Genomic DNA, 19,928 nt, shown 5'->3' with positions numbered 1-19,928 from the left:
CAAATAATTTTAATTCTTGTTTTCTATCCCTTCTGTTCCACTTGTACCCTGCCCCTCACCTTTCCATTCTTCTCATTTGCCCTTCAGGTTGCTAATCGCATCAGGTTTTGATTAATCTTTCCACATTGAGCTTCTGTAACAAATTGCCACAAGGTTAGCAACTCAAAAGAGCATAGACTGTTAGAGCCCAGAGGGTCAGATCTAAATGGATTTCACAGTACTAACACCAAGATGTCGGCAGGGCTGCATGCCTTCTGAGGGCTGCAGTGGGGAATGTTGCTTCTTGACTTTTCCATTCTCAAGGGGCTAAATATACTCCCCAACTTATAGCCTTCGTGTACCTTCTAGGCTGCAGCATAGCACCTCCAAATTTGTCTCAAATGGACATCTTTTGTGGCCCTTGGTCTACCTATCACTTACTACGAAGTACAGGCTGGCCTTCAGCTCACAGTACTCAGACCCTGGCATTCATAGTACTACAATCATAGCTGTACATTTCTATTTTTTTATAAATATTGTAGCCAGACATAGTGGCACAGACACATAAACCAATACCTAGGAGCAGAGACAACAGGATCACAACAAATTTGGGGGCAATCTGGTTTATATAGCCAGTTCTAGACCAGGCATGGCTACATAGTGAGACCCTGGCTCAAAATAACTAAACAATACCACAAAAGTCCACAGTGATACGCCTATCACCCTCCTGGTTAAAACTTGTAACTGGATCCCCACTACATCTAGAACAAATCCAGCCGCTCTAGTCTTTGAGTTTGCCTTGTCTTCCTTCATCCGTTGAGCATGGCAAATCCTTCCTGACTCCAAGGCTTCTACACTCCATCGTTCTGTCTAAAATATCCTTCTCTGAGCTCCTTGAATGGCTGGCTCATTCTTCTAGCTACATCCCAAAATATCACTTCTTCAAAGAAGCTGTGTGTGATCAGTACTCCTCAGCTGCTCTAATCTGGCTCTTTATCATTTATCAGAGTGTGCAGCATACTGTGTTATATGCCAGTTGACTTTTTATTGAGCCCTTTTATCACAAACATGAAAACTCCAGAAGGACAGAGAGATTGTGTCTATCCTGTTATATCCAAGACATCCAGCATACCACCAAGCACACAACAGGCCCTTAATAAGTGTTGATTAAATAAACGTAGGGTGGCCTGTGGGTGCATTTCAGTGGTAGAGCATAGACCCTGGGAAAGGGAGAGGAAAGGGGAGGGAGGAGGAAAAGAATGATAATAATAATAATAATAATAATAATAATAATAATAGTAATAGTAATAATAATATATGATACTCCACTCTGAGTAGAGAACATGAGAAAGTATTGCTGGCCCAAATACAGGCAACTAAACAGTTCCACATTACCTTAGGTAGTGCCAGTGCAGACTTAAGTCCCAGTACAATTTAAACAGCTTCCCGTATGTGATTGTTTAATGAGTATTTACAAAACAGCTAATGGAGTCTCTAATCCTCACAAAAACTCTATTATGTAGTTACTGTTGTTATCATCCCCATTTTCTATGTGAGATAACAGAGGTGGCAGGGTTAAGGCTGCACACCTAGTAAGCTACCATGGTACTAGTGAATACACCTGGACTGCCTGGTTTTGTGTGTCAACTTGACACAACTAGAGTCATCAGAGAGGAAGGAGCCTCAGCTGAGGAAATGCCTCCGTGAGATCCAGCTGTAAGGCATTTTCTAAATTAGTGATCAATAAGGGAGGGCCCAGTCCATGGTGGGTGGTGCCATCCCTGGGCTGGTGGTCCTGGGTTCTATAAGAAAGCAGGCTGATGGGGCTGGGGAGATGGCTCAGTGGTTATGAGCACTCACTGTTGTTCCAAAGGGCCTGAGTTCAATTCCCAGCACCCACATGGCAACTCACAACTGTCTGATGCCCTCTTCCGGTGACAAAGTACCCAAATAAATAAATAAATAAATAAATAAATAAATAAATAAATATCAAAAAAAGAAGAAAGAAAGAAAGCAGGCTGAGCAAGCCAGGGGAAGCAAGCCAGGAAACAGCACCTTCCATGGCCTCTGCATCAGCTCCAGCCTCTGGGTTCCTGCCCTGTTTAAGTTCCTGTTCTGGCTTCCTTCAGTGATGAACAGCAATGTGGAAGTGTAAGCCAAATAAACCCTTTCCTCCCCAACTTGCTTTTTGGTCGTGGTGTTTTGTCACAGCAATAGTAACTCTGACCAAGACAATGTCCTTTGTCTTCTGTAGTGGAAAGAGAATCAATCAGTAATTCAGAAATTTACCAGTACTCTATGATGATGGAGGTCTTGGAAAGGTACAGTGGAAGCATGATCCAGGAAGCAAAAATCAGGGTAATGAGTCTGATGAGGCTTCTCAAAGGAGGTGGTCTCTGCACTAAATTAGAAGCATCACTAGGGCTCACTAAGTAAATACACTTGCTGCCAAACCTGAAGACCATCTTCATAGCTCATGTAGCAGAAGGAGAAAACCAACTCTCACAAGCTGCCCTGTGATGACCACGCACGTGCGCGCGCGCGCACACACACACACACACACACACACACACACACACACACAGTGGCACATGTGCACTCATCCAGATGCATACATGCATACACACACACAACACATAAATAGTAAATGTTTTAAAAGCATGAGTAGATTTTAGCTAGATGAAAGAAGAATCAAATTGTTAGTTACTAATAAGGCCCATGAGATAGTATACACCTTGATGGGTTTTTTTTGTTTTGTTTTGTTTTGTTTTTTGGTTTTTCGAGACAGGGTTTCTCTGTGTAGCTTTGCGCCTTTCCTGGAACTCACTTGGTAGCCCAGGCTGGCCTCGAACTCACAGAGATCCGCCTGGCTCTGCCTCCCGAGTGCTGGGATTAAAGGTGTGTGCCACCACCGCCCGGTTCCTTGATGGGTTTTTAACATTTGCCATAGTCTAGCCTTCTCCTGAGCCTTGCAGGGCAATAAATGCAAACTGCAATGAGAATACAGAACAGGAAAGAACGAAGCTTAGAAATCAGAGCATCAATTTGCTCAGAGAAACAAAGGTGGGCAGTCACTCTCTTTGAGAGTGCCCATTGACACAGTTTTCTGCTGAGTCTAGAACATCGAACTGCAAACCTTTTCTTTAAAGTCACATAGTAGATATTTTGTGCTTTGTAGGTTTAATATGATCTGCATCATAGTGATTGAACCCTACAAAATCAGTGACAGACAATATGCAAGCTAGTAAGTGTAGCTGTGTCCCAACCAAATGATTTACAAAGACTGATGCTGAACCAGTGTGGTCCATACTGTAGTTTATTGATCCATGGTCTAGAAAAGAACGAGAAAAGTAAGCTGGGTGGTGGTGACACACACCTTTAATCCCAGCATTCTGGAGGCAGATCAGGCAGACCTCTCTGAGTTTGAAGCCAGCCTGGACTACAGAATGAGTTCCAGGACAGCCAGGGCTACACAGAGAAACCCTGTATCAAAAACAGTTTTTGAAAACAAAAAGTATATAAAAAGAATGAGAAGAGTAGAATCTTGGAAGATGGCTCAGTCAGTACCTGCTAGGCAAGCATGAGGACCTAACTTGGAACTTTAGAACCAACATAAAAGGCCAGGAATGGTGCCACATACCCACAAGGGAGGCAAAGACGGGTGCATCCCCAGAGCTCACTGGCCAGCCAGTCTACAAAAGTCTCTGTGCTTCAGATTCAGTGAGAGACCTTACCTCGAAAAGAAAGGTGGAGAGAAACCGAGGAAGACATCAAACAGTCTGGTCTCTGTGCTACATGCACACATGCATGTGCGCAAGCACAAATGCTTGTGCATGTTGATACCTCCATGCCTACACTCACACTAACAAGTACATATACCACACTCACACACAAGATAAGACACATACAAGCGTATATACCCACATGCCCACATGCCCACTGCCATACTACACACTCACAACACAGAAGAAAAGAAGGAACGAGAGTAGTGGGTACATGGCTCCCGTGACTAATTACATCAGGTGTTGGAAGCCCGATGTGTCACCAAGGCAACACAGAGATACATAACTCCAGTAGAGATCAGGTCACTCTCAAGCAGAGGATCCTCTTCCTCAGCATTGCTTTAGATGGACACTATTGGCAATGGCCTCTATGGTCCTCTTCTGTGACTGCTGGCCCCTTCAAAAACACACCCAAGTTAAAGTTCTGCTTACCAAAATACTGCAGCACCACCACCATCACCAGCAGCAGCATCTCCACCAGCAGCACCATCACCACCACAAGCACCACCACCAGCAGCACCAGCACCAGCAGCAACACCACCACTACTACCACCAACAGGACCAGAAGCACCAGCACCACCAGTGCCACCATCAGTGCCACCACTACCAGGAGCAGTACTACCATTACCATCACCAGCACCAGGACCACTATCACCACCAGCAGGATCACCACCATTACCACCAGCAGCATCAGCAGTACCACCACCAACAGCAGGACAAGCACCAGCACCAGCACCACCAGTACCACCACCACCAGCAGCACCACCACCATCACCAGCAGCAGCACCAGTACCAGCACCACCAACCTCACAATCACCAGCAGCAGGACCATCATCATCACCACCGGCAGGACTACCACCATCACCAGAAGCAGCACCAGTACCACAGTACCACCAGCACCATCGGCACCAGCACCAGCACCAGCACCAGCAGTAGAACCACCAGAACTATCAGAACCACCACCACCAGCACCAGCACCACCATCAGGATCATCACCATCACCTGCAGCAGCACAAGAACCAGCGACAGCAGCATCACCACCACCGTCACTACCAGCAGGACCACCACCATCAAGCACCACCATCAACAGCAGTGGCAAAACCACCACCAGCGCCAGCAGTAGCCCCACCACTACCAGTAGCAGCAACACCATCACTAGCAGCAGCGCTAGCACCAGGACTACCACCACTAGCACCACCACCACCACCACCAGCAGCAGCAGCACCACCACCACTAGCACCACCACCACCAGCAACCCCATCAGTACTGGCACCACCAGCACTAGCACCAGCACCTGCAGCACCACTAGTATCAGCAGCATCAGCACTACCATGACCACAACCGCCAGCCGTAGTACCACCAGCACCACCACCACCACCACCACTACCGGCATCACCAGCACCAGCAGCACCCCCAGTACCACCACTACTACCAGCATCACCAGAACCGCCAATACCACCTGTACCACCAGCAGCACCAGCAGCAGAGCAAATAGTCTATAGCTCCTTTACACCTCCTTGACCCTTCACTACCTGAATTGAGGAGCCGAGAAGAGGTAGAACCTGAGGGGGATTAGGAGAGGGAAGAGCGAGGGGAGAAATGATGTAATTATATTTTAAATTAAAAAATACTTACAAAAGTCACTGGTGTGTAAGTCTATGATGAGAGGCTGCTTTTAATTGGAAATAACTATTTATTTACTTATTTGTTTATTTACATACTTACTCATTTACAAAACCAATATAAGTTAGAGTTTCTATTACTGTGAAGAGACACCATGACCACAGCAACTCTTATAAAGGAAAACATTTAATTGGGGCTGGCTTGCAGGTTCAGAGGTTTAGTCCATTATTGGTCATGGCAGGGAGCAAGGCAGTGTGCAAGTAGACATGGTGCTGGAGAAGGAGCTGAGGGTTTGGAGCTGAAGTTTTCCTGGCCCCGCCCCTTGGTCCCACATCCACTCAGACCCAAGAAAACACACAGAGGCTTATATTAATTAAAACTGCTTGACCATTAGCTCAGACTTACTACTGACTAGCTCTTACACTTAAACTCAGCCCATTTCTGTTAATCTATATGTTGCCACGTTTTCCGTGGCTTTTCCTATGTGCTGCTCCCTGGACAGTGGCCTGGCGTCTCCTGAATCAGCCTTCCTCTTCCCAGAATTCTCCTTGTCTGCTTATCCCACCTATACTTCCAGCCTGGCTACTGGCCAGTCAGCATTTTATTTATCAACCAATCAGAGCAACACATATTCACAGCATACAGAACAACATCTCACAGCAAGGGTTCTTACATCTTGATCCTGAAGGCAGCAGAAGTGGTCTGTCTGACTGGGCATGGCTTGAGCATATATGAAACCTCAAAGCTTTCTCCCACAGTGACACACTTCCTCCAACAACACCACACCTACGCCAACAAAGCCATAACTTCTAATAGTGCCACTCCATCTGGGGGCCATTTTTCTTCAAACTACCACAATGTTTATTTTAGAGAATCTGAAAATAAGCCAGGCATGGTGACACATGCCAGTAACTTTAGCAATTGGGAGGTAGAGGCAGCAAGGTCATCCTCAACTACATAGTGTTTTCAGGCCAGCCTGAGCTATATGAGACCCTGTCAAGAAAGGAACAGGGAGGAAGGGGAACAGAAATGGATGGGGGGAGGGGGAGGAAGGAGGAGAAAGAGAAGGAAAAGTAAAAGGGGAAGGAAGGAAATGAGGGAGGAGAGATGAAGGGTCTCCCTGCCAGTTCATGTCTGCGGCTGTCCAAAGCCCCTATTCCGGCAATTAATTTTAGAACCCCTAAAGCTCTCTTCAGAACCAGGTATCTTATTCTATTGTGCTATGTCCCTGGAAAAGTTGAGCAAAGCCCACACCCTAACACCTATTCCCTCCGAGTCCTCAAAAGAGGAAAGCCGTGCACTTTGAGGGTGATGAGGAGGCACCAAAAGCTGCCAGCGCAGCTCTCTGACCTAGGGGGAAGGCAGAGAGAGACTTTCTTTGTCTTACAGGAAGGGCCAAAGCTGCTACAACCTCTAGGGTAGGTGTCTCCTTCCTGGTGCCTGGAAACTCACGCAGTCACTCCTGGGACTTTTGTTGCTTTTATCCCCCCAGCACTGTCACCCTCCAGCCATCACAGAGCTACAAAGACCTACAGTGGAGGACAAAAAGCCACCTGAGTCAGCTGCACAGTGCCTGGTCACTCTCTCTCATCACAGCTCTAGATACTCGCAAATCTTACTCCATGATCCTCAGCGTGATACACTGGTCACGTGCCACCACCACAGCCGAGCTGAGGATGAGTGAGCTGAGCACACTGATCCTAGCCACCTGTCTAGCCCCGTCTGGCCGAGTCCAATCCAGTAGAGCAGAGCCTTTCTGAACTCAGCTGAACCTATCAGAGCCCTGCCGAATGCAGCCTAGGCACTCAGTGCGGCCGAGCAAAGCCAAACCCAGTCGAGTCCCTTCGGAGACTAGCCAAATCTCAGCCCTGATCCACCCAGACAAACCAAGCGGAGCATAACCGAACTTAACTGAGTTTCCTAGTACAAGTGATTCTAGCCGAACTCAGCTAAGTCCCAGCCCAGCCAAGCCAAACCCAGGTGAGTCCAAAGTAGGCTAGCTGAGCTTTGCCGAGACTAGCTGAATGTAGCCAAGTCCCAGACAAGCTGAGTCAAGGCCAGATGAAGCTAGCCAAGTTTTGCCAAGCCTAGCTGAGCCAAGCCAAATCTAACCAAACACACCTAGAGCTTTCCTTCAAACCAAGCTGAGACATAACGGAGCTCAGCCAAATTCTACCAAGTCTAACCTAGTCCAACTGAGTCCTGGGGAGCCCAGCCCAGCCCAGGGAAGCTTTCCTGAGTCCAGCCTGAGCTTAGCAGAACTAGGTGAGCCGCTGAACCCGACAGAGTCCAGCCAAGCACAGCGAACCATTTTGAACCTGGATCGCAGCTCCTTTCTGGGGAGAATAAAGCATTTTGTTGGATTGTTTTGGTAGTAGTGATGTTCCTGAAAACGTGTGTGCTCTACTCTGAGCCTGTCTCCTAGCAGGCCTCTTGACCTTCCTACTTGAGTTTCTCGGCCACAGAGACAATGTGTGTTTCTCTATGAGTTGAACTCTTGCAGCCCCCGGTTGCTAAGGACCATAGCAACTATGCCATGACCCACATATGGAAAGCGAGACTCCCTAGTTTCCAGCCCGCTGTGTTCCACTGTCCCAGTGGCTCACCTGCTCCGTGGCTCTTAACATACTTGTTTTAATCCCTTGGCTACTGCACACAACGGTAAGCCTCATGAGGAAGAGATCCCTGAACTGTCATTGTGAGACTGGCTAGAGCCATGGAGAGTCTATAGCGATGTTATCCTCTCTGTTCTGGCTATCACACCCATAGCTTCCAATTAAGCTGTTTTTTTTCTATTCGTGGCAATCATCTGTGTACATTTCGAAAGTTTTTTTTTCTATTTTCTTTTCCTAAGTCATTCAGATTTCATCCGAATGTTTCTTATTCTTGTATTTTCAGACGTGTTTCCATCCATTCCCTTGCTTTTTCTAGGAAAACAAAAATATAATTTATGACCAGTGTGTGTGCCTACAAATGACAGTTTATTTCTTGTAGTTTTTGTTGACATGCTTCTATATTTCCTCCAGCTTTAACCTTGTGCCTCTTTTTGCCAAATTAGCTTTTCATTTTGTTCTAGCAATGATTACACTTTTTAGAAAAAGAACAAAAACAATTTTTCATATGCAAAAAAAGCTGTATAGAGAGTACATTCTCAACAAAGCAAATAATGCACATACCTACACTCATAGTTAGAAATACATTTTAAAAGAAATGTGTTAAAGTATCCACCATTTACCTACAGCTTATTTTTTCTATTTCTGCATGCTTTTCTGACTATTTAAATGTTGACTATATAATATTTTCTAGCTTTGTGACCTTTCAAACTACTGCTTATGTAACAACTAATTTTATTTAGCAAATAATTTTATTTAGTAAATTGAGGTTTTACAAAATACTCTAGCAAAGAAGGAAAAATTTATTTATCACTTTTTTTAAAAAGTATTTATGTATATGTGTGTTCCTGCTTATCTGTAATGTGTACCATATGTCTGCAAGTGCTTGAAGAGGACAGAAGGGGACATTAGGTCCTCTGGAACTAGATATCTGATGTGTGCACTGCTCTTAACTACTGAGCCATCTCTCCATCTCCTTACTTTTTTTCCACAATATCTTATATAGACCAGGTTGGCCTCAAACTTACTATGTAGCTAAGAATGAACTGGGTTTCTGATCCTGCTGCCTCATGAGTGTTGAGATTATAGGTGTGTGCCAGTATTCCCAGTTTGTATGATGCTGGCATCAGAGGACCTAGGGCTGCATTCATGTTAGCCAAGCACTCTATTGACTGAGCTATATCTCCAACCCTATATATCAGTTATTTACTTTCAAGAATCGATGCTGCTAAGCAATCTACTTTTTATTATATTTTTTCCCATTGAGACAAATACTCATGGTATTTTAAGTCAATTCCAGTTTTTCATTGCTACAGTGAAAACACAAGACTGGTAGCTGGGAACATAGCTCAGTTGGTAAAGTACTTGCCATGCATGCATGAACAGCTGAGTGTGGGTCCCCAGAACCCACATATAAAGGCTGAAGTGCATCATACTTGTAATTCTAGTGTTGAAGAGGTAAGACAGACAGATCCCTAGGACTCACTGGACAGCCAGTGTAACCTACTGATGAGCTCCAGTCAAGGAAGAGATCCTGTCTTAAAAACAATGTGGAAGTTACCTGAGGAACAATGTCCAAGGTTATATTTGGTTTACATATATACATGCAGCACATTCACGTGTGCGCACATACACACACACACACACACACACACACACACACACACACACACACGCACCCAAGACATAAACATGTACGCACACACAAGTGTGGGTGGATATCTTTGTTCATAAATTATTTTGTTCAATTAGTTTATCTGCATCAATTTTAGGACTTATGTTGCTGGATCCAGAGATTTTCCTGTTTTAACCATTGCTGCATTCCTTAATTGACCTATCAGCAAGAGTGTGTCAGTGCCCACCCAGTCTTACCAGTGGAATGGGAGAGAGACTATTTGCCCTTCTTCTCCTCATTAGGTTTTTATTTTTATTATTTTTTTCCCAGAAATCACATTTAGGAATGAATATGAGATGAAGATTCTTTCAGACTCTGAGAAAGGACTTTCCTGAACAGATCATTTTTCTCTGTCGTGTTTAAAGACAGACATGAGACTAGGACCATGCTACCGACTGGCTTGGTAAGTAACAATTAGCACAGTGATAATATGACCAATGGGATGATTATATATTTGAGCTCATTGTCCTAGAAGAAACATCAGCAATGACCATTTTGAAAATGTGTATGGATGTCTTGCCTGCAAGTATGTCTGTTCACCTTATGTATACCTGGAGATCTTGGGGGTCAGAAGAGGCTATCAGATCCTAAAGTTGGAGTTACAAATGACTGTGAGCTGTCATGTAGGTGCTGGGAAACAAACCTGGGTGCTCTAGAAGAGAATCCACTGCTCTTCATCACTGAACCATGTCCTGTTATGAGTTTTGACTCTGGAGAGGCAGATCGGAAGTTCAGTTCTAGCTGTAGCCCATACTGGCTGTGTGATGTTCGAAGAGTGACTGAATTCACCGTACCTTGATGTCCTTGACTATAAAGTAGAGCTCGTGAACAGAGTAGCTATCTAAGGGCACAGTTGTGGGAGACTGTTGTCAGCCAAGCTGTCAGCCCTGATCTGAGATGAACTGCTGCAGGAGGCGATTCATATATCCTTTCAGGATGAAGCTTCAAGATCCAGACCTACACTCTCTGTCCCACCCCACCCCTCTTTTGTTCTGTCCCTGGGATCCCTGGTTGTGGCAACACATACTTAATTGGATAGTAAGGACTTCTCAGACATCAATCACTCCTCCTTCCTGCCATGCACTGGGGAAGTTCTGTGTTACTCCAAGATCCACCCCCACCCCAAATGCCTATCACATATTACTGAGGATAATGGCTTTGATGGTTTTGAACAGTCTAAAAAGACACGGGAAGCCTTTAACATGTAAAAAAAAAAAGGAGAAATCGCCCCTCCCTCGGGATGCACAAACCACACCCCCTGCCATGCATGAGTAGTGAGGGTGGCATTGGGCTGGCCTAGGCAATCCACTATAGTATTCAATAAATCCTCTCTTACAGTCCTACCATCCTTAACAAACCTCAGGCATTCCTGAACATGATAGTCTTATCATGGCTGCCAGGGGCCAGGCTCAGTGGAGCTCAAGGAGCCTGACTATTACATCCTCAAATGAGCACTAAGTAAGCACAGGGTGCATCTCAGGGACAACACTTCATTTCTTCTGTCCTTCCTCCTAGAGCAGATTAAAACATATTCTAACCCAGCAGTTGTCATTTCTCAAGAGCCTACAGTGGGTTAGCCCTGTCTTAATTTCATATTCAAAGCACATCTACTAACAGCAGCCCTTGTGTGTAAAAAGACACATCACATGCCAGGGTGCTATGAACCCATGAGGCAGGGAAAAGGTTGAGGCTTTGGAGTCAGTAACCCTAGAGCAGTGGTTCTCAACCTTCTCAATGCTGTGACCACTTAGTACAGTCCCTCTGTACTGGGGTGTTGGGGTGACTCCCAACCATAAAATTATTTTCATTACTACTTCATGACTGTAATTTTGCTACTGTTATGAATTGTAATGTAAATGTCTGTGTTTTCCAATGGTCTTAGGAGACCCCTGTGAAAGGGTCATTCGACCCCCAAGTTGCCCAGCTTACAAGCCTCACAATTCCAGGTGAGTTTCTGAGATGTTCAGTCTGTTTCCTCATTCCAGAAATAAGATCATGGGCTTGCCTATTCTATAAGATTGGTATGATGGTAACTGAGCTGATATAGTTAAAGGGCTTGATACTGTTTTGCCATGGCAAACAATGCTTAAAATTTTCAATGGTGATATTTATTCAATTTTTATTACAATTATACAAGGGCCACAGAGAGGAAAAAGATACAAAAGAAACAGAGAAGAGAGTACCAAAAAGGCCAGAGAGGGGGGAGCCATGAGAGAAGGGTGTCATGGAAACCAAGGGAAAAGATGCCAGGAAAAAGGGAGACAATATAAAAGGCCACTTAGAGGCCAGGTGCTTCTGACTAGACAAAAGGCCATTTTCAGCCCATCGTGACCAGTGAGGGTGGAGGCAGAAGAGAGAGAACAAGGTCATAGCTTGAAAGGAAGGGTATTGTAGCACACATGCCCTCCCTAGTCACCTTTGTTTAGCAGTCTCACTAGTCTGATTTGGATACCCAGGTATCCAAAAATGGATTTTTCTCGCATAAAAGAAAAGATGCTGTCTCATAAAATGAAGAGGGAGAGAGAGAGAGAGAGAGAGAGAGAGAGAGAGAGAGAGAGAGAGAGACAGAGAGAGAGACAGAGAGAGAGACAGAGAGAGAGAGACAGAGAGAGAGAATTAGAGAATTTCAGGTCAGCAAAATAAAAAAAAATAAGCATTTTGAATGTGCACAACAGAGGGTCGGGGGGGGGGGGGGGCATGAGAAAGGCCAAAGGATCCCAGAATGGATTTTCTAAGCACTGCTCCAGCTCCAGTGAGGGGGGTCTTGAACAGCCAGGATTTGTTTCTTTTCCTTTCTGTGTTTCTACCCTGCCTGGCGCCAGAAAACAATGCTGGCAGCGTAGTCTGTGTCTTTGGATCAATCATTCAACAAGTATTTGAAGAGGGGAGTTGAATAAAGTTCATCTGGAACATGGAACTTTTTTTTTTTTAACTGTGCTAGACACTGGGGACAGGTATTCAGCAAAGGATGATGTGATGCTTAAGTCTTTATTGTCAACCTGACTGGATTTAGAATCACCATGGGAACATCTCTAGGGATGTCTCTGGGTTTCCAGAAAAGCTCAGATGCAGAGGGAAGACCCATCCTGCATGTGGGCAGCACCATCCATCCCGGGGGCTGAAGTCCCAAATTAAAAAGGAAAAAGCATCAGCCATTGCCTCTCTCTGCTTCCTGACTGAAGGCCCACTGTGACCAACTGCCTCATGCTCCTTCTGCTGTGTGTTCGCCACCATGATGGACTGCACTCCCGAACTGTGAGAGAAAACAGACCCTTCCATAAGTTTCTTTGGTCAAGTATCTTGTCGCATCACTGAGAAAAAGTAACCCATCCAGCAAGTGTCCAGGGGGCAGGTGGAGAGTAAGTTACAACGTGTGCGAACTGGAGGGTATTGGACGCTCCAGTGGCTTGAGGAGCCTGAGAAGCCAGAGCAGCTTCCTCCTAGAAGCACAGGAAGTCACCTCTCTGGCTCTGGAGAGTGCAGTGGCTGCCAGAGATACACAGGGGCTCTGGAGGGATGAGAAGGCTGGCCCTCTTGGGTCTTTGTTCAGACCTGAATTCTAAACTAAAGGGTCAGAAGCAGCAGCGGTCCCTCCCGGTTTCCCTCTGGCCATGAGTGTTCAGTGGCTGAGGTTTAACACCTAAATGGATGCTGGGGAATGTGGCTCCAAGAGACAGGGGTGGTGGCGATTGTAAAGACAGATTGTGCAGTCATGGAATGGAGCAAGAGTGAGAAGCTAGGAGGAGCTGAGGTGGTTATTCGAGAAAAAAAAAAAAACTTGAAGTCAGGTTCTGGACAAAGCCTCTTGTAGGTAGCCCTTGGTGTCTGCTACCTCCTCCAGGTCTCAGCCTGGGGTCTCTTGCTCCTTCTAAGTGGACCATCAATTCCCAGCAAAATGACACTCCTAATACCTGCCTCAGAGACAAATCTGGGTCACTCTTGGTTCAGCAAAGGCCAGGTTTCTGCAGGAAACCCTATGTCTGTTATTCCTACCAGGATTTCTGTCCCTGCTAATCTCCATGTGAGTCTTCCTAGCCCTCGTTCCCTCATCCCTGTCCCCTGACCCATAAAGCACCACGCTTCTCCCCTGACACACCAACTCCCACTGCTGCATACTCTTATTCTCTCAGTTCTGTGGGGCCTCTATTTCCTACATGATAAACGTTCTCAGGGACTCAGACGTCTGAACCATTTCACTCTCTGCACACTGCCTTGCCCTGACAAGTAGACTGCTGTCCTTTGCCTCTGTATGAGTGGACTGAATTGGAAGTGATCTTACGTTGATTTGGGGTTTGGGGTCCTTGGGCTCCTGTGGCCTATCGTTTACCGGCTGAGGATTGGGCCACTGTCAGGAGCAGAGCTTGCTGATGCTAAGCTAAAAGGAAATGCTCTCTTATTTCCTTAATCATGGAGGCAGCAGAGGGTAGTATCGGCCCACAGAAGAGAGCAGGATGCCCAGCAGCATCAGCAGAAATTTAAAGATGCTACCCAAAGGGAGAAATGCCCTTCCCAACATGAGCAGGAATTGAATCACTGCAATTCCTATGTTGGGCTCCTACCTCAGCACTGGGCTGCTCCTCTAGCAGACTGCTCTGGAATATTAGAGAAGAAAGCCATGGAGATTTGTCAGTCAGTATAGGCCATAATTTGGCTCTATGGGCAGGGAATCAGTCAGTTGTGGCAAAGGGATCCTTTGCTTTAGGAGATTTATTCAGCCTATTTCTCTTCCTTCTTTCCTTCCTTCCTTCCTTCCTTCCTTCCTTCCTTCCTTCCTTCCTTCCTTCCTTCCTTCCTTCCTTCCTTCCTTCCTTCCTTTCTTCGTGTGTGTGTATGGGGGGGGGTTATGGTGTGGTGTGTGTGCATGTTTGTGTGGTGTGGTGTGTGTGTATATATAGCGTGGTGCGTGTGTATGGTGTGGTGTGTGTATGGTGTGGTGTGTGTGTGTGTGTGTGTGTGTGGTGTGGTGTGGTGTGGTGTGTGTGTGTGTATAGTGTGGTGTGTGTATATATGGTGTGGTGTGTGTGTGTGTGTGTGTGTGTGTGTGTGTGTGTGGTGGGTATTAAGCCTAGAGCTTTATGCATGTTAAACAAGTGCTCTGTATTTTATTTATTTATTCATTCATTTATTTATTTATCTTTCGTGTGTCTGTGTGTGATGGAGATTAAGCCTAGAGCTTTATACATGCTAAACAAGTGTTCTCTCTCTCTCTCTCTCTCTCTCTCTCTCTCTCTCTCTCTCTCTCTCTCTCTGTGTGTGTGTGTGTGTGGGGGGGGGTGGAGTGGGTGGGGATTGGGCCTGGAGCTTTATGCATGCTAAACAAGTGTTCTGTCATTAAGCTAATTCTTTTCTTCTAATTTTAAGACAGGTCTAAGTAACTTTCCCAGTCTGGCTTTGAGCTAACTGTTGCTCAAGCAGACCTCGAACTCAAGATCCTCCTGCCTCAGTCTCCCAGGTAGCTGGTGTTACAGAACTAGACCACTGGGCCTGGCTTTTTTCTCATTTGCAAATCAATGTTTATTAAAAACAAAACACTTCCGAATGTAATTCCACCCCTTTATACCTTCTCACCATATTGTTTCTTTTCCTTTGCTTCCTAAAATAATACCACAAGACATTAAAGTAGATGCTGACACATATCTATCTATTTATTGACAAAGAAGGCCACAACATACATTTTGGTGAAAAAATACAGCATATAGAACAACACGAATATTTGATCACTTTTGTCTATACACATATCTATCTAGGAACATAGGTACAGAGAAATATTTAGAAGGATAGTCACCAAAGGGCTTATAATTGTTACACGGGGTAGAGAGTATTGGGTAGTTTTTACTTTTTTTCTTTCTTACTTGAAGCTTGAACAATGGACAATAGCACTTTTACAAAGAGAATAAAGCCACCAAGAAGCTAGGTGCACACAGAAAGTAGATTCGGGCAGTGGGGGAAGGGAAGGGCGGGGCCCACAGGTCAGGCCATTGCTCTCTACTGTACTGGTGTTCACAAGCCTTTCTCCACCCCGAAAGAAAGCCACTTTGTGGATTTGTTCATGCAATTAGAAGTCTGTCCCCCCAACTTTTCCATCATTGGACTCTGAGTACAGGTAAGGGTTAATTCCAGCCTGGAGGATGGCATCTTACTGCAGTTCATAGAAGCCAAAGTGTTCCGCAAAGGCCTCTCTTGCCCTCTCCTCCTCTGAATGAGTCAGCTCCTGTAGGGTGATGATCAGATTCTCAAAAACCTCCGTCTTATCGGTCTCATTGTCACAGGTTTCTTTGGAGTGACCATCCTCACCACAATGGGCGCAGTTGACTGAGAGCTTTCGCTTCCTGGTTCTACGCAGCTCCCCCAAACTATTGTTCTTACGCCCAGCACCGCTGCTGGTGGAAGGAGCCTGAATCTCAGAAATGTTGGGGGACTCAATGACCAGCACTTGGTCCTCGGATATAGCCCTGCCTAGGAAGGGAGGGGCACTAGTGGATGGCAGTGGTGGGTCCTCGGACTCCACCAAGATCACATCCTCATCTGAGTCATCCGGAGAGTCATCTATCTCTATCACATTGCAGTCAGTACTGCTGACCATGATTGGTGGGGAGCCCTGAAATGCCATAGGACTGAACACCCCCTCCATCATTGACTCAGATCTTCTGGGCCGCTTTCGCTGATTGAAAGTGTCATCCCAATCCTCCTCCTCCCTTATCATCCTGATCAACTCCAGGAAATCGGGAAGGTGCTCTGGCTCATTTCCATACATCCTGAGAAGCCCCTTAAGCCGGAATCGAAGGTCTCTACTCAGCTCAGCTCCAACAAGGAGCTGATGCAGGCGAGCCTTGTTTGCCTCTCTCTCGGCAAAGACCCCTGCCTGGATAGCATTCTGCAGCTGCACCTCTAAACGGATCACATACAGCGACGGTTTCTCTCCAGGGGTCTGCACAGTGTTGTAAAATTTACCATGGGCTGCCACACTGCTCTCAGACTCCCCAAAGACCAGTTTCATTGCCCGCAAAAATTCTGCCACATTTAGGGTGGGATTGGCAGCATGGAGCAAACGCATGACCTCCCGGGCAGGGCCCCTAAGGGTTCTCATTAGACGCCTGACCTTTTCCTCCTCAGGCATATGCCACTCAGGCAGGACCCCAGTGACCTGGCTCAGCCAGTTTTCAAAGGTTTCTTCCCCCTGGGCTGGCTCTGCCCTCCCAGAGAACAACCTCATGTTTCTATCGGCCATGTTGGCCATTAAAGGACCGAGACTCCTCCCCAGGGACCTCAGCATGGAATGAGCCCAAGGTGGCAAGGGTGAGTTCTGCCCCCGGCTGTTACCCATACGTGCAAGGATGCTAGCCATGCCTGACAATGGCAATAGGATATCTTAATACAAGATGCTCAGGGCGTTTTAGAAAAAAAAAAAATTGCTTTCTCTTCAGTCACGCAGTAGTCTCCAATCTCAGCAGGGGCTGCAAAAAATAAAATGGGAGGGGGGATTAATAAGGGAACAGGCTCCAGTTGTGATTATCATACCTCAATAGCCCATATCCATCCACTGTCCTAAAAATACTGGGAAGGAGACCAATTGCAGCCTCCTGGAGCTAGCTGATGTCTCTGTACTAACAGAATGCTTTTTACAGTCACGTCATCCATACCCTCCCACCAGTCCTGTGAGAGGGAGGGCAACTGTTGCTTCGATTCTAGATTTAACGGTGTGTGGAACTGATGTCGGGCTCTCAAAATAAAGCACAGTGGTCACAAAATTCGCAAGGGTTAAAAAGAGATCTCACGATCTCTGGTCTCAACCACACTGCCCATCTCAAAGCTCCCAGACCACCACCCCCGCCCTCCAGCCCGTGATTCCTCAGATTCTTACACTAGCTAGGAAACTGGAGTAAGTCTTTATTTCCAGCCTCTGCAACCTGTGTCCTCCCGTGAGAAAGCTCGCCTTCAGAGTACGTAGATCTCGGTCCACAGGGTGTCGCAGATCCTGGTGCTCAGGATTTCAAGACTGCGCCACAATAGAGGAGGGAAGGGTCAGAAACAGACTCCATCGTCATCGTCATCCCGATACTCCCTCCCCCTCCCCCTCCCCCTCTTCTCCCGCCTCTTCTGCTGTCACCAGGCAGAAAATTCCCTCTCGCACCTTCTGAACACAATCCAAAACGATAACCCCCCCCAAAAAAAAAACGCATTGCACCCCGAGACACCATCAGCCTACCCAGCTCTAACAATCAGCTGCACCGAATTCAAGTTCAGCTTTCCGCTTTGATGGGCCGCTACTGAGAAAGGAAACAAATTGGACACACCCACCCCCACAGTGCCTGATGAAATTAGAGGAGATGCATAGGGGGTTCCAGGCAAACAGAATTCCTTCTCCCTCATCCTCCAGGTGGCCTCTTCCCCCAACCCCTTCCCTGGCCAGGCAAATCCTACCAAGTGTCATCTTCCAGGTGAATCCCAATGCAGTCAGGCCATGCAAACGCTGCCAGCTTCTCAATTGCTGATTCTCCAAGACCGGAGCCACCTAGTACCCTGGGGCTTCCCCGCCCCCTCCCCTTTTCCCCTTTCCTCACCAAGGAATCGCGTCCCCCTCCCCCACCCCCACCCCCACCCCCACCTTTTTTTATTTTACCTGCGATCCGCTGGTGGCCAGCAGCTGTTGCGATGTCTTCAGCTACAGAGTCTGCCTTTCAGTCCCTTCGCCCTGCAGGAAAAAAGGGCTGGCGCTTCCTGAGCCGCTAGGCGACCCGAAGCTACCAGAAAGAACTGCTTCACCCAGCCACCTACCCAGAGGTAACCGGATCCCAGCAGCGCAGTTCCCAGGGCTGCGGCAGAGCTTTTATCAGCTGCCCACCTACACAAAAGAGTTTGACGAGCGGGCTAGCGGAGCCAATCAGTGGAGTGCGGGGGCGGTTCCTAGTCCAAGGGTCCGAGTCGGGAGGGGGAAGCAGGGAGGGAAGAAGGAGAAAAAGACGCAACAGGCCTCACCAGCCATAGCCAGTGATGCTGGGCTGGTTTAGAAAGCTAATTTGCATTGTAGCCCTGGGTTTGTGACTCTGTCCCTCCACTCTTCCCTTCTGCCTCTCCTTTTCTCCCTAGCCTCAGTACTGTGCCTTGAGGCCAGATGAGTGTGTATGACAAGGTGGAATCCAAATCAGGTTCAGGTTCACGACAGTAAAAAGAGGTCGATATTAGGCTCCTTAGCTGGCTAACTCAGAATTGTCTGGGGAATTGGGCAGGGTGATGAACATCTGTAGTCCAGCTCTCTAGGGAGGTAGCGGCAAGTGAGTCAGAAATTCGATGCCAAATCTGAGCTACGTAAGATCCTGTTGAAAGAGCTATTTGGAAGCTACCTGTGGTAGCCTGTGCCGGTAATCACTGCACTTGGGAGGAGTGGCTAGGAGGATCAGGAATTTAGGGCCAGCTTTAGCTACATAGGGAGTTCCAGACCAGCCTGGGATGTACATGAGGCCCTGGTTCAATATATATGGAAAAGAAAACATGTTTGGAATCTTGTCAGGAATGCAGGCAGATTCTTAGATCCCATTTCTGGGGGATTCTGGTTTACTTAGGAGTTTAGGGCATGATTTTATGTTTTATAATTTTAACCAGTGATGTAGTTGATGCTAAGGTGCAAATAATCGGAAGGGCACATGGTTAGGGGTTAATTATTGTTTTATTTTTATTTTGTTTCTTTGCTTCGTTGTTATTGTTGTTTTGAGACAGGGTCTCACACTATATCCCAGACTGGTCTGGAACTGCCAGTGTAGCCCAGGCTGACCTGGAGCTAGTGACAATCTTCCTGTCTCAGCCTCCCAGCTATTGCTGTTACAGGCTTGAGCCACTATGTCCAGTTTAAACACCGTTGAATATTACTACAAAGAATGTTAATTTCTTTGATCTTTTTATAAAAATCTTTTCAAGTTTGCTTGTTGTTGTTTCTGTGGATGAGCAAACTGCTGGGAGTGGACCATCAGTTCCTTGGGATGACTGCTCTCAGACCCTTCCCTTATACCTACCTGTCTGCCTTGACGTGGCAGCGGTCAGCCAATTGGTCCCTTCGATAACAGCCAGACTATACTCAAGGCAGTCCATCTACTTTAAACAGCCATGTCCCTCCAAGGAAACCCCACTCCAGCTGCAAGGGACCCTGCAACCATAGGTACTTTGGGGAAAGTCACTACTCCTGCTTCGGGGGGCTTTGCTCTCTAATCACAACTTCTCTGGGCAACTTGCAGGGATTTGGAAGACTCCATTCCTCCTCCTCAA

At 46.6% G+C, this 19,928-nt stretch overlaps 1 protein-coding gene across 2 annotated transcripts; it reads right to left on the bottom strand.

Moving 5' to 3' along the window:
- Positions 1-15,291: 15,291 nt before the first annotated feature.
- Positions 15,292-18,500, bottom strand: Zcchc12 (zinc finger CCHC-type containing 12). Of its 2 annotated transcripts, none has more exons than XM_059250674.1 (4): positions 18,292-18,500; positions 17,878-17,938; positions 17,533-17,667; positions 15,292-17,125 (listed from the first exon to the last, which is right to left on the bottom strand). In XM_059250674.1, exon 4 carries the CDS (start codon positions 17,014-17,016, stop codon positions 15,808-15,810), a length of 1,209 nt encoding a protein of 402 aa, XP_059106657.1. In that variant the 5' UTR covers positions 17,017-17,125; positions 17,533-17,667; positions 17,878-17,938; positions 18,292-18,500; the 3' UTR covers positions 15,292-15,807. The 2 variants fall into 2 exon arrangements, with proteins under 2 accessions (XP_059106657.1, XP_059106658.1); XM_059250675.1 differs by lacking the exon at positions 18,292-18,500 and adding an exon at positions 18,093-18,222.
- Positions 18,501-19,928: the final 1,428 nt, after the last annotated feature.

The sequence above is a fragment of the Peromyscus eremicus genome, chromosome X, assembly GCF_949786415.1.
Source record: "Peromyscus eremicus chromosome X, PerEre_H2_v1, whole genome shotgun sequence".
Lineage (NCBI taxonomy): Eukaryota > Metazoa > Chordata > Mammalia > Rodentia > Cricetidae > Peromyscus > Peromyscus eremicus.
Note: the sequence above shows the minus strand (reverse complement) of the source record. Positions and strands in the feature narration are given on the sequence as shown.